This window comes from Agrilus planipennis, unplaced genomic scaffold, assembly GCF_000699045.2.
Source record: "Agrilus planipennis isolate EAB-ADULT unplaced genomic scaffold, Apla_2.0 scaffold88, whole genome shotgun sequence".
Classification (NCBI taxonomy): Eukaryota; Metazoa; Arthropoda; class Insecta; order Coleoptera; family Buprestidae; genus Agrilus; species Agrilus planipennis.
Window position 1 is genome coordinate 127,213 of NW_020438872.1, and position 12,804 is coordinate 140,016.

The 12,804-nt window shown below is 34.2% G+C and overlaps 1 protein-coding gene across 2 annotated transcripts in view; it reads right to left on the bottom strand.

The window, feature by feature from the left end:
* The window catches only part of LOC108743120 (protein grainyhead), a 42,254-nt gene that overhangs the window by 25,169 nt on the left and 4,281 nt on the right, over window positions 1-12,804 (bottom strand). For both annotated transcript variants that reach the window (XM_025978482.1, XM_025978485.1), the window contains exon 2: window positions 11,799-12,704. In XM_025978482.1, the coding sequence (XP_025834267.1) occupies window positions 11,799-12,454 (656 nt within the window). In that variant the 5' untranslated portion in view covers window positions 12,455-12,704. The remainder of the gene's footprint in view (window positions 1-11,798; window positions 12,705-12,804) is intronic.

Consider the following 12,804-nt stretch of genomic DNA (forward strand, 5'->3'; position numbering starts at 1 on the left):
ATTATGAGGCTTTCAATAATAAGTTTGACAAAGTTAGACTACTATTAAATTCGCGACAGTGCCTGTCTATGTAATTACAATTTGGCACCTATAGGCAGTTAAGACGTATCGATAATAACTAATGACAAAATTGGTACATTCGGCTAAATAGGGACACTTTTTTTAAGTATAATTTACGCTCATGCGAACTTGTTAAGATCGATTATGTATAGTATAACGAATTCAAATAAATTCATAACTCCAATTACCAATTCAAAGTATTCGCGTAACAAACAATTGCGATATGTGTATTCAGATAGATATATATATATATATTGCGCCTCTTTAGTATCATAATTTTTTTTGCAAAATTTTAAAACAACCTTATCGAAAACATTCCCACCAGATATATAACATTTGTATCTGTTATTAGTTAGGTAGGTAGGTAGGTAGTAGGATTTTAAAGGTTCCGACTTAAATATTATAATTTTGACCCTTATTGTGTTGTTACCTGAAATTTGTAAATTTATTTACCTAAAGGGAAATTGAGGGCCGATCTAAGAGTAGATTTTACGTCCTAATGGTATTTGTCGCCGCCGGACGCAAGCGGCCGTGAATTAGGTATATGATACCTAGGTACTTGTCGCCGATGAAAAATTTCAATCTTTTTAAAACGATTCAACTCAGAAAGTACCGTCTGTTTATTGTCGATCACTTGTCACTTTGCGATAACTAACACTGTCCGTACGCCTAACCTCGCGTTACGACTCAAACTGGCGACAAACATTTCGTTTATGCAGCATAATGTAAAATATAACATATGTAATTTAATCATAAGTAGAGAATTGAACGTGGCGTCTACACCGAAGTTCCGAATGGGACTGAAGTTGCCAGGTGAGTTGCAGGACCGCCCATTGCATTTACGGACGTACAGGTAGCAAACGACGGACAGACCGATGGACTCAAGGGATGACGGACTGAGGTATGTCGTTAAGGTCCAATTGAAATTACACATACATACCCAACTGTCTTACCTTAACTTTTCATCCGAAACATTTTTTAACACGTTCGCATACGTAAAAATCTCTTCGTATTCCAAAATATTTTTCTAAATAATAATTTGATTGGCATACTCACCCCAAAAAATTGGTTATTCGAATAATACTTGTTTTTGTCGAGTGTTCAAGCCAGTAATTATGCGCCGGAGAGTTGATAGGAGATGAAAGATTAGAAGAAGTGGCTGATTTTAGGTATCTAGGAAGTGAGATAAGTAAGGACGGAAGGAGTAGTAGAGATATAAAGCAGAGGATAGCACAGGGTAGAGTCGCCTTCAATAAAAAGAAGTCACTTCTATGCTAGCGAAGGATTAATTTAGAAATTCGAAATAGATTGTTAAAAGTGTATATGCGGGGCTGTACGGGTGCGAAACATAAGACGGTGGGCGCTGCGGAAAAGAAAAGTTTAGAAGCGTTCGAAATGTGGTGTTATAGGCGAGTGATGAGGATACCGTGGATAGAGAAGGTTAGAAATGAAGAGGTATTAGAAAGAATAGAACAGAGAACAAAAATAGGCGAGATAGGTTGGTAGGACACCTTCTCAGGCATGAAGGTCTACTCAGAAACATATTAGAGGCAGAAACGTTAAGTTTAGATTAGATTACTGTTCACAATTAGTAAAGGATGTGGGATGTTCTAGTTTTAGGGAAATGCGAAGATTAGCTCAGGATAGGAAAGAGTAGAGGTGCGTGTCCAACCAGTCTTAGGACTGACAACCTTATGATGATAGGGAGGTAGGCACTTTTAACGAAACTCAACCCCCCCCCCCCGCCCAAACTCAGGACTCTAACTGCGCCCCTATCTATTTATTAAATTTTAATTTACAAATTTACCAATAAAAGGAGTAATTACATTCATACTTATGATATGCCCATGTACCTACTTCTTTTTAATAACGAATTTGATAGTAAGAGAGTTATAGTATGTATGCGTGAGGCCTTTTCTATATTCCGTGCTGCACACGAATTAATAAGGGACGTGACGGCATTATTTATAAAATAGCTTGTTGCTGCCCATAATGACTAACCAAATGGGCAGGTAATAGCCAAGAATAAATAAACACGTAGAAACTCCACAATACCTAATTATTTCACCATTCTGTCTTGTCTTCCATCTCAAGAAGGCAGAGTGTGATAAAATAATTATTGTGGAATTTCTATCAATAAAAATTATCTATCTTATGTTTGATTCTGTATTTATAATTGTAGTGGTAGTTTGCATTCATTGCTACTCGAATTATTTTAATTTCTTGGAATCGCTTTCTAAGATTTTTTCAAACCAACGCATTCGTTAGGCAATTAGAATAATACCAAAGTCCTTCAGTGTATCGAAATCGCATTAAGAATTTGCCTGACCATTAAAATGGGTAAAAAGTAAGTTTTGAAGCACAATAATAACGTTCAATTGATATATAAAAAGAAAATAAAACTCCTAGTTACGCCACTGGAAAATATAATTTTTATTTGAGAACCATGAGAAACAAACAAATTTTGTACATTACCTACTTCTAAAGGTCCATAAATGCATTACAGGTAGTTGAAGTTAGTGAATAACCAATAACAAAAAAAGTAACGAATATGTAGGATATAGGTAGGTATGTACATACACATTATATTACTTATATCAAAGTCCCTCCAGTATTCTTCCACATAAGTCAGTAACTAGAAAGTATATTAACTCATTTTTAGTGGAAAGGATATAAACTACCTCTACAGATGTAAATAAACTCATTCAAAGCTGAAAATTAAATCGAAACTTCTGTTGTAATACCTAGTTAGTACTTAACATTTATGACTTTATTTTTAATAAATAAAATACAACTGATTATTAATACGATAAACCAACGGCCTTAGATATGAATAAAATAAACTCCAAAATAATCAACGGAATCGATTGTAGAGTTATGATTAGGATTGAAGGGCCGCAGCAGTCGCCGCTGAAACTTTAAAATATACCACTGAAGATGTCAGCTACAACTGCCGACAAAACGTCTGCGCCTGGACAATTAATTTTTGACTTTTTTACCCTCCCGCCCGAATCATAATTCTACTATAAATTCCAAAATAGTTTCAAGTTGTCCGCTACAGAAAGGATAAAAATGAAAAAACAGTTTTATATCAGTAGCGGTTCACGAGCGTGCTACGGAGAGGAGCGATAAAAATATGTTATGCAGGCACTGTATGATTTATGAGCATAACGGCTTCTTTTAACAACTTAACAAACTAAAAAATTTAACGAGTAGATATTGTATGTCTAAGTATCTGTAGACACAATACGTAAGGAGTAAAGACATTTCGTACTTATTAGTGAAAAAAAAAATCGAATTCGCACAGTTGAGTGGGTTTGTCACAAGCAGCAGACAGCGGACTTGGACATTTGACACTCCTACTTTTAAGCGTCATGTAGATGAATTACCTTCAATCAGAATCTCGTTGATATTTAAAAAGTGTGTTCTACTTAATTATTTTAAGGCGGTCGCATAACTTAACTGTTAACATTTAACACCAGACTTTGTTTGTATGTACGAACATATAGGTACCTGTACCTACCTATCGTTTTCCGCCTGTCTAATAATAAAATTATTATTTAACGCAAAGCCTTCCGTACGTCTACGTTAAATGACAAAATGGCAAACGATCACGTGACACCGACTAACGACATAGCACATCGGTTAGGTAGCATTTCGCTATAACCGGATACGTTACAAAAGAATTATTACCAATGGTAGTTAAAAAGTGAGCAACCCTTACCATTACGAATCCGATTCCGGCGAAGAAAATGAAAGCAATTTTAATTTGGCTTAATACCGATACCTTGTAAGTACCTACATAAGTTATTCCAATCACATGTGCTGCTTACTTTTACGAATACGGTTTTAGTTTTAATTGAGAGGCATAATATGTAGTTCCATATAAGTCCTTAAGTTACATTTATTTTCTAGAATTCCCTCAATCACATCATACCTATACTGAATGCACAATTCGCATCGTATCATCGTTTTTATTTATAAACAGTGAAATTCTTTATTTTTAATGCGAACGTTTCGCTTATAATTGACTATTTAAATAAAATGTGTAGACATACGACACTTTCTCATCGTATTTCGTTAAAATTATTATTATTATTATTTTACAGACAACGCAGGCTTAATCAACTACCTATAAGTAACTCTTTTACAATAAATTAATATAAACCAGTATTCAATTAAGACAATTCCAATATCCGATCCAATGGACTTCGTTATAACCCAAGTGCGTGATTGAAATTGTAATTATACCAGGGAGCAACTTTTAACGTATTAGGTGATGGAGACTGGGGGAAACACATATTTTCCCAACTGCACTTTTGAGTGATCTAAATTTTTAAAATTCGAACTTTGACACACGAATTATTCGTTATTATCGACGTACACTCGTTATAAACATAGACATAAATATGATGAATCATATAGGTACTTATTTACGTATTTGAACCTGTACTCAATGAAAGTTTACCATCGACTCCCAAACCTGTTATTGTCTGCTCTTCTTTAAAAAGTCTGGTTTTGTATCTTAGGTAAAAATACAGGTACCTATGTAATAGTAGTAGTAGTAGTAGGTAAGTAACAGTAATAACGAAGATAACCTGTATGTTAGTATTCCTGCATAAGACATGTAAGTATCTGTATGTATTTATACACACATACACACACAATTGCATCCATATGTGCCTACTACGTACTACTTACTACTATGCCGCTTACTGCTCTATTAATGTTAGCATTTGTTTATCAACACTTCTCTTTAATGGGCATACAACTAATAGGTATATAAACTAATAAATTATTAGATACTTGCACCACTAATTTAACATTTTCTATTATCCACAATACCTAATGATTTTCTGTACTGAACTGAAGAAGCTCGTAATTCTTGTAAAAGTATTTAACTATATATACCGATAGGAAATTGAACAATACTACTGTCGAAGTCTTGCAAAATTAGCAGGGTCGTTTCTTATGGAATTTTCACAATTTCCACTAGGGTAATAGGTATAAACCAATGACATCAAATGGTCCCATAAGTGGTTTAAATTCGGAGATTGAGCAGGTCATAAATGAAGGATTCAACGATTGATTTTAAGAAATAAGAAGTAACCAGACTGAAATGTGCTAACGAAGAAATAGATATGTAGGTAGAATAATCGTCATTTAATTAATTGAAAATCAAAGAGGCGCCTAATCGAATTTAATGGTAAAACGATAAAGGTAAATACCTAAGGACCTAGAATGCCCTTTAACTGTGTTACCGAAAAGAAATATTTAAGGAAATAAATATTTACCTGTAGAGCATTTGATTCGTATTTAAATACTTCGATAGGTGTATATGCATAAGCAGGCAATGTACATAAACATTTACATATGTGTTCTCGTCAGAAGATTTTGGAATATCTTTAGTGAAGAATGCAGATTGTGATGCGCTTGCGCTCAATACCCAAATGAGAGGAATGACCCTTACCTGATCGTTCGAAAACAAGTTAGGTATTATAGCTGTGATATAATTTTTTTACTTTTCTTTCTTCATTAAAACGCAGGTGGTTAAATAATGTACATATTTATTGGGGCGGCTTGTTACAATTCTATAAGTGACTGACTAACTTCTAATTTGTTATTAGATTTAAAATGCTTATATTTTATTTAGATTCATCAGTCACGAATGATTAGGGTATTTCGCCTGTATCTCTTGCAACTAATCTTAAGGGTGTCCATTTATTATCAAAACGTACCAGGACAGTATTTCATGTGACTAGTCTAGATACTGCGATAAAACACATTCTTTTAAATTTAAAACGGTTGCATTTACAAGATAAATTTCTCTTTATTTCTTACGTAAATACATACGTGTGCAATTATTAGCGATAAGTTGTGAATGAAACCTTTGGCATTTTCGGCACTCTTGATCGGTTGTGCATGGACATAGATACGCGTATTTATGTGCTACATTTTCAAGTGTCGTAATAAAACAGATGTAAATAAACAATGCGCACAAGAGCAAGATTATCGGGTGCATTTATTAAGTCAATGTAAATTTTTATCTGTATGCACCTACGTACTTGTACGTTATGTATACATTCGTACATAAGGAAAGCCACCACCTAAAACATAATGCAGGTATTCTGCCTCTGTAAAGTACAATTTCGTTTCTGTTGTATAGGTAGGTACATAGGTAGGTAGAGATTGGGAAAGTAAAAGGGCAATAACGCTCCAGAATGAATTTCGACACAACCGCACCAACAAGAGCAAAAATAAAGTCGTTAACTGAATAATTTTCAAGTGAAAGTTACATAAATTAAGTTGCTTTTTTATATCACTGCTCTTGATTCGGTTTTCTTATCTCGCTAAATACAACGAACATATTATTATGTATGTATATACCTACATGCCTACGCGTTCACTTAATTTTAAGTAGGTACCTACATGCATGTGTACATTAACGTAAAATAGCTAACGAAATTTAAAGTTCATGGACACCGCATTAGAATTTTGTTAACTGATAGGTAAATAATTAGTATTGACTTTATCTGCTGCCAATTTTCGCAACAACCGCAGCCTCGGATAAACACTTCAAGCACAACTTTATTTATTGTCACAAAATTTGAGAAACGAAAAAGTAATCATTATTGTTTTTAATTTGAACAACACTTGTTCAATTTTTATCAAAATTTTGACAAAACTCTTATTAAAAGTTTCGCTCAATTTGTTGTGACGATCCTTACAGTGTTTTTTAGATATTTTTTTACTTTATATCTACCTCTATTAAACGTGTCTATTATAGCTATCGATTATTATTATTAATGTCAGTGTTCGACAGATATTTATTACGAGAAATGATGTTGACAAATTGATGAGAGAACGGTAGCTTTGCATCTTGATACCCAATCGTAAGATAAATGTATACATATATAAGAATAACACACCTCTGTGTATGCAAGTACCAATGTATATTTATTTGGTTCTGTTCATTACCATTGACGATTATTCCGTTGAACTCGTCTATTTACTCTTCAATTGAAGCAGAATAATTTTCTATGAATTTTAAAGAACTCCTATTTCGCATAAGAATTGCTAAACAAACATTTATCGAAATTCGTTGGTGCCAAAAGGTAAAAGGGATCAAAATGGGGTGGCAGTCTAATAAGACTGTGCATGCCCTTTTTTATTACCATCACATTTCGTCTACCTACCCTACATTTATCGTCTGTTTTGTACCGTACCTCTACGTATGCAATAACAGAGAAAACAATCTTACTGCAAATAATTTACTAATATTTCACGGTTTAATATAGAACCGAACTAAAAAAAAGAAAACTGTTACCCAAAAATGCGAACAGAATGTTTTTCCGAAATGTGGTGTTATAGGCGGATGATGCGGATATCGTGGGTAGAAAAGGTTAGAAATGAAGAGGTATTGGAAAGAATAGGAGAACAGAGGACTCTATGGAAGTCAATAATAAATAGGCGAGATAGGTTGGTAGGACACCTTCTTAGGCATGAAGGTCTAGTTAGAGGCATATTAGAGGCAGAAACAGGAGTTAGGAGGGGTAGAGGTAGACCTAGATTAGATTACTGTTCGCAAATAGTTAAGGATGTGGGTTGTTCTAGTTTTAGGGATTAGCTCAGGATAGGAAAAAGTGGAGGTACGTGTCCAACCAGTCTTAGGACTGACGACCCTATGATGATGATGATGATGATGATAGTACTATCACTCAGTGGCGATCGATATTATTGATTTGGATCTTCAATTTTCGTCTTTTTTGTACTTCATCAAAAGTCAAATTAAAGGCTTATTTGGCTAGTCAAAGAACAACGTTATGTTTGGTGCATTTTGTCATCCTTTTAGATTTTTTTATATAAATATGTAAATAGTGCTTATATATGTACATGAATATGCGTCTGAGGTTGAGGCTCAGGCTGAGATTAAAAATTAGCATAAATTGAAGTAGCGATATTCCAACAGTGAGCTTGGTATTAAATTGGCGGAACATAAATTATTGCAGTACGAAACAAAAAGGGCAAATAGTTAAGGATGTGGGATGTTCCAGTTTTACGGAAATGCGAAGTTTAGCTCAGGATATGAAAGAGTGGAGGTACGTGTCCAACCAGTCTTAGGACTGACGACCTTATGAGGTTTCCCAAAATTCCGAAAATACGTATTAGGAATTTTTTGTGAACAGCGTTTCTTTTATCTAGAATTTTTTCATACCTACCTAAATTCAAAACAAAATAATTAGTTTTTATTATCTCGAAATTAATTATTGTAACACGTTCATGTACCTAATATAATTCAGACTTAAACAATACTTTATACATATTTTCATTTCGATGAAAATTATTGCCAGTTATAACTAGTTTACCTTGTTAAGGTCGAGACCCCGCCTAATTCACGGCATACCAAGTCATGTTTCTATTATGTATTAGTTATATGTACTTATACGTAGATACTAATAACAGTAAAAGTAGCCTTGCTACTGAATGTAACTAGGTAACTCTTTTCTGTTGACAAACACGCAGACAAGAGAAAATGCGATCCCCAAAACGTTTAGTTCAACCATCTAGTATACCCATACTTTTCTATACGTATTTTACCTACCCACCCATAAGTCTGTCTGAGTAGGGTTAAAAGAAATCGTTCACAATCTGTAATAAGTGGTTAATTTTAAAAGGAAAATATATATTATGGGTGGTGTAAAAACAGTTAGGCACAAATCTATTTGTGGCGTGACCATGCGTAAGTGTAGTTGCGTGTGTTGATTAATGGATGCAACAAACTTGAGCGTTACCACAGTTGATCGTGAATTGCAGCCCGGCTTTATTATAATTGCCCGACATTCGTATTAAATATGTATATGTTCGTTGCGAGATTTATAATTACAACTCTATATTTATACGCTATTGATAATGAACGCCTCTGCAAAAAGCGTACATCAAATTTATTAAAACCCACGCGAATCATGCGCCTTAACGAGCTACTGCGCGTTCGTGTATTTCTTAAAGGAAAGCCACCACATTAATAAATCGTTTATTGCCCTCCGTGCAACTACAAACTGCCTATTACGTACTCTGCATAATACGATCACATACCTACACACAGTAAATAAATATGTAGGTACATACTCCATGTCCCTTCGATACGTTTTATTATAAATTGCGAGGTACCTAGCCTATGTAGGCATCAAAACTTAAAATGAAACGGTAGAAAATGTGGTGTTACCGGCGAATGATAGAGAAGGTTAGAAGTAAAGAGGTAGTATTAGAAAGAATAGGGTGGTAGGACACCTTCTCAGGCATGAAGGTCTAGTCAGAGACATATTAGAGGCAGAAGCAGGAGTTAAGAGGAGACTTAGATTAGATTACTGTTCGCAAATAGTTAAGGATGTTAGATGTTCCAATTTTAGGGAAATGAGAAGATTAGCTCAGGATACGAAAGAGTGGAGGTACATGTCCAGCCAGTCTTAGGACTGACGACCTTATGATGATGATAATGAGTACCTAAATATAAATTTCAACTGGATAATATACATACTTAAGTACATTGAATTCGTAAGTGTTGTCTTCTCCTACCGTAACCTTATGATCTGAAGCAATGCCATTTGTAATAGCAATATACCTAACTTTTTTAATGTTCTTTAGTGATAGCATTTATACTAAATTTGTAACAAATATTTCAAAGTAGGTACCTAGAACAAATCTGAGAATAGGACACTTTATCTGACCTATGATAGTATTAATTTTTTCTCACTGTCACGAACGAATCAGAGGAATGTTTTACGTAATTTTACATATACAAAATAACTATGTTTACAAGAAAAATAATTACATATAGGCATATATATAGATGTCTTCGAAAATTTCGTATCTTAACTTAGGGGCTATGTACTACACTTTAATAAACACGTATATACGTATAACGCTATAGTAAAAAACGTAATAAACTAATTAAAAATAATTATACATACAAACAATGTTGTTTTTTGAATATGTAACGAAATGTTTGAATGTAATAATTAATACCGTAAATGCTATTAAAGTGTACATTTGATGAAAATTATCGCTTATACATTAAAGAATAGACTATGAAAGAAAATTTACATAGGTATTAAGTCGTGTGTAGGTACCTGCATGTACAGTTTGTAACAAAATAACGTTTTATTAGCTATTATGTACATATATTTTATACATTAGGTATAGGTAGGTACTTTCCATCTTCGTAATGTTACTATAGGTATTAGGTAGACGCAAACACGAGTTGTATGGAAATATCTATCTATGTATCGACAATCTTAAACGTAGGTACATAGGTATATTATATAAGTAAAAGCCAATAGGTTCAAGGTTAAAATAGTGAAATTAACAATAAGCGTGAATAGCAGTTCATAAAATACCTACCAATTATGATGAATAAGTTATTATAATATATATATATACTTTATAAAATACCCATTCAAAGTACTATACCCGCTATAAATAAATGTAGGTGTAGGTACAGCAAAAAACTTTCTTCTTACCTATACCTATCTGCAGCATGTATGCATTGAAATATATCGATATTCATCATGTCCAACAACACCAGTGTTTGAATACGAATCAGTTTTAAACAGTTTGTTTCTATTTAATTTTGGGACCTTTCCCAAACTCCATGACGTTTTAAAAGACTACCACTGAGGTATAACTAGGTAACTTAGTTATACTAAATAAAATATATCCGTTATTAAATTGCATACTGTATTCATGGATATTATACAAATTTCCAAATTCTTTAATGTAAACTTGAGGTCATTTGTTACATACACATCAACAACGACCTTGAAAGCTACACGTATGGATCCGTATTCTTAGTATTTTACTTGCACTGTATCGTACACAAAACCACGTCTATAATACATAAAAATAAAGTTTACGTAAACCTGAGTCTGAGCTCTATCCATCCAATATGAATCTTTAAGTTAATTTTAATTAGGCATGGGAACTCATAAAAAAAAAACGGTCATTCTAAAGGCAGCATTTTCTACGTAAAATAAACCCTTAAAAAAATAATTCATGATAGACCAATATTATAAATATTTCGTATTACTATTTCTAAAAAAAATTGCTTAAACCATTTAGAACAATTTTTTGTTATAAATAGAAATAGCAGTCACGTTATAGTTACCTACTGTATTTATATAATTTTGTGGGTCTACAACCGCAACTAATCGTAATAATAATAATAATAATAGACACCTAAATTAACTTACACTTTTGGCAAACTTGTTCTTGCCTAATGGGCATGTTAAATACTAGTAGGAGTAGCACGCTGTATATTTGACAAAATATGTAGAAAGTAGTAGCACTTGACCATGAACGGATTTTGTGGTTTGAGATGTTCCAAGTTAGATTAACAAACGATGCTATGAAAATCATGGTCAATAAACAAGGTAAAGTTTAGACCTACAAATACTACTGTACTCTTGCGTTAATTTATATTTCGTGCTCATTATTACTTAACATTCGTTTATTCATACAGATAAGTACCTATAACAGCTCGATCACAAAACATTTTGAATAGATGTTCCTTATTACATCAACAACACAACAAAAATACCTAGATGTTATTGGATTTATCCTTTTTTTTTGTCCTGTTAAAAATTGAAAAACATACGAATATTGCCAGGGTGCGCTTTTTAAAAAGGTGGTCGAGTGCAAGAGAATATTGTAATGGGTAAAAGCAAGAAAAGGGACTCACTCACCTTAATCCGACAACAGGTAGTCCCATGTCATCGACGAGTTCCGAAACGAGCAAGACCGTCGTGGCAGGCACTTGAGATTGGTGGGGATATTGAAGCAATCCTTGACTGTTCCCTTGCAATACAACGGACACAGTGCCTGTAGGATTTCCCGACGAATCCCCTAAACCACCAGAATTACTTCCGTCTATAAGCACGTCCGAAATGTGCTGTCCTTGTATCTGATGCGCACTAACATTATTAACTGTTATATCACTAGCATTATTGGACGAATACATTTCGAAACCCTTTTGACCGGGGGTTGTTGTATAAATGACAGTTTTACTACCGTCGTCGTAAATAAGATCGATCGGGGTTTCTTTTGATTCGCCGACTTCGTGGCTGTACACTTCGTCATCTTTTTCGTACAAAACTTCAGTTTTAACTTGCGTATAAACGGGGGAATTCCCGATGGCACGTTTCTCGTCCATTTCCTTTTTCAATTCCAGCACGTTTACAGGTGTCATAGTGGCGAGCATTGTCGGAGATACGGGCGATTCTCGGTAAGGAGACCGATCGGCCGGCGACGCTTGCGGGGGTGGAGGAGACATCAAGCCACCCTCACCCTCCACTGCTGGCGAACCATTCGACGACACGTCTTCTATGTTTCGGCGGGTCATTATTTTCTTTTAACTAAGATTTTTAACTAACTACCTATCTACGTATCTCTATATTTATATTTTTATTTGAGCGTCCTAATACACAGGTATCACAGAATCACGTTGAGCGTTTATTGCACTAATTAAGTATTACTATATGTTGTATGGCACCGATATGGCTGATCTTTATTTTTTTTTTGTTCTTGTAACAGGGTCTTCGTTCTCTCTCTTTTTCTCTCGCACTTACTCTTGCTAAACTTCGTTGCGCTTTCTGAAACAAAGAAGAGAAAGTCTCAGTTGGCTGTTTTATCGGATATCACTTCCGTTTTTACATGGGTAGGTGCCGACATAAAAATCCCATTCCTTCCCTT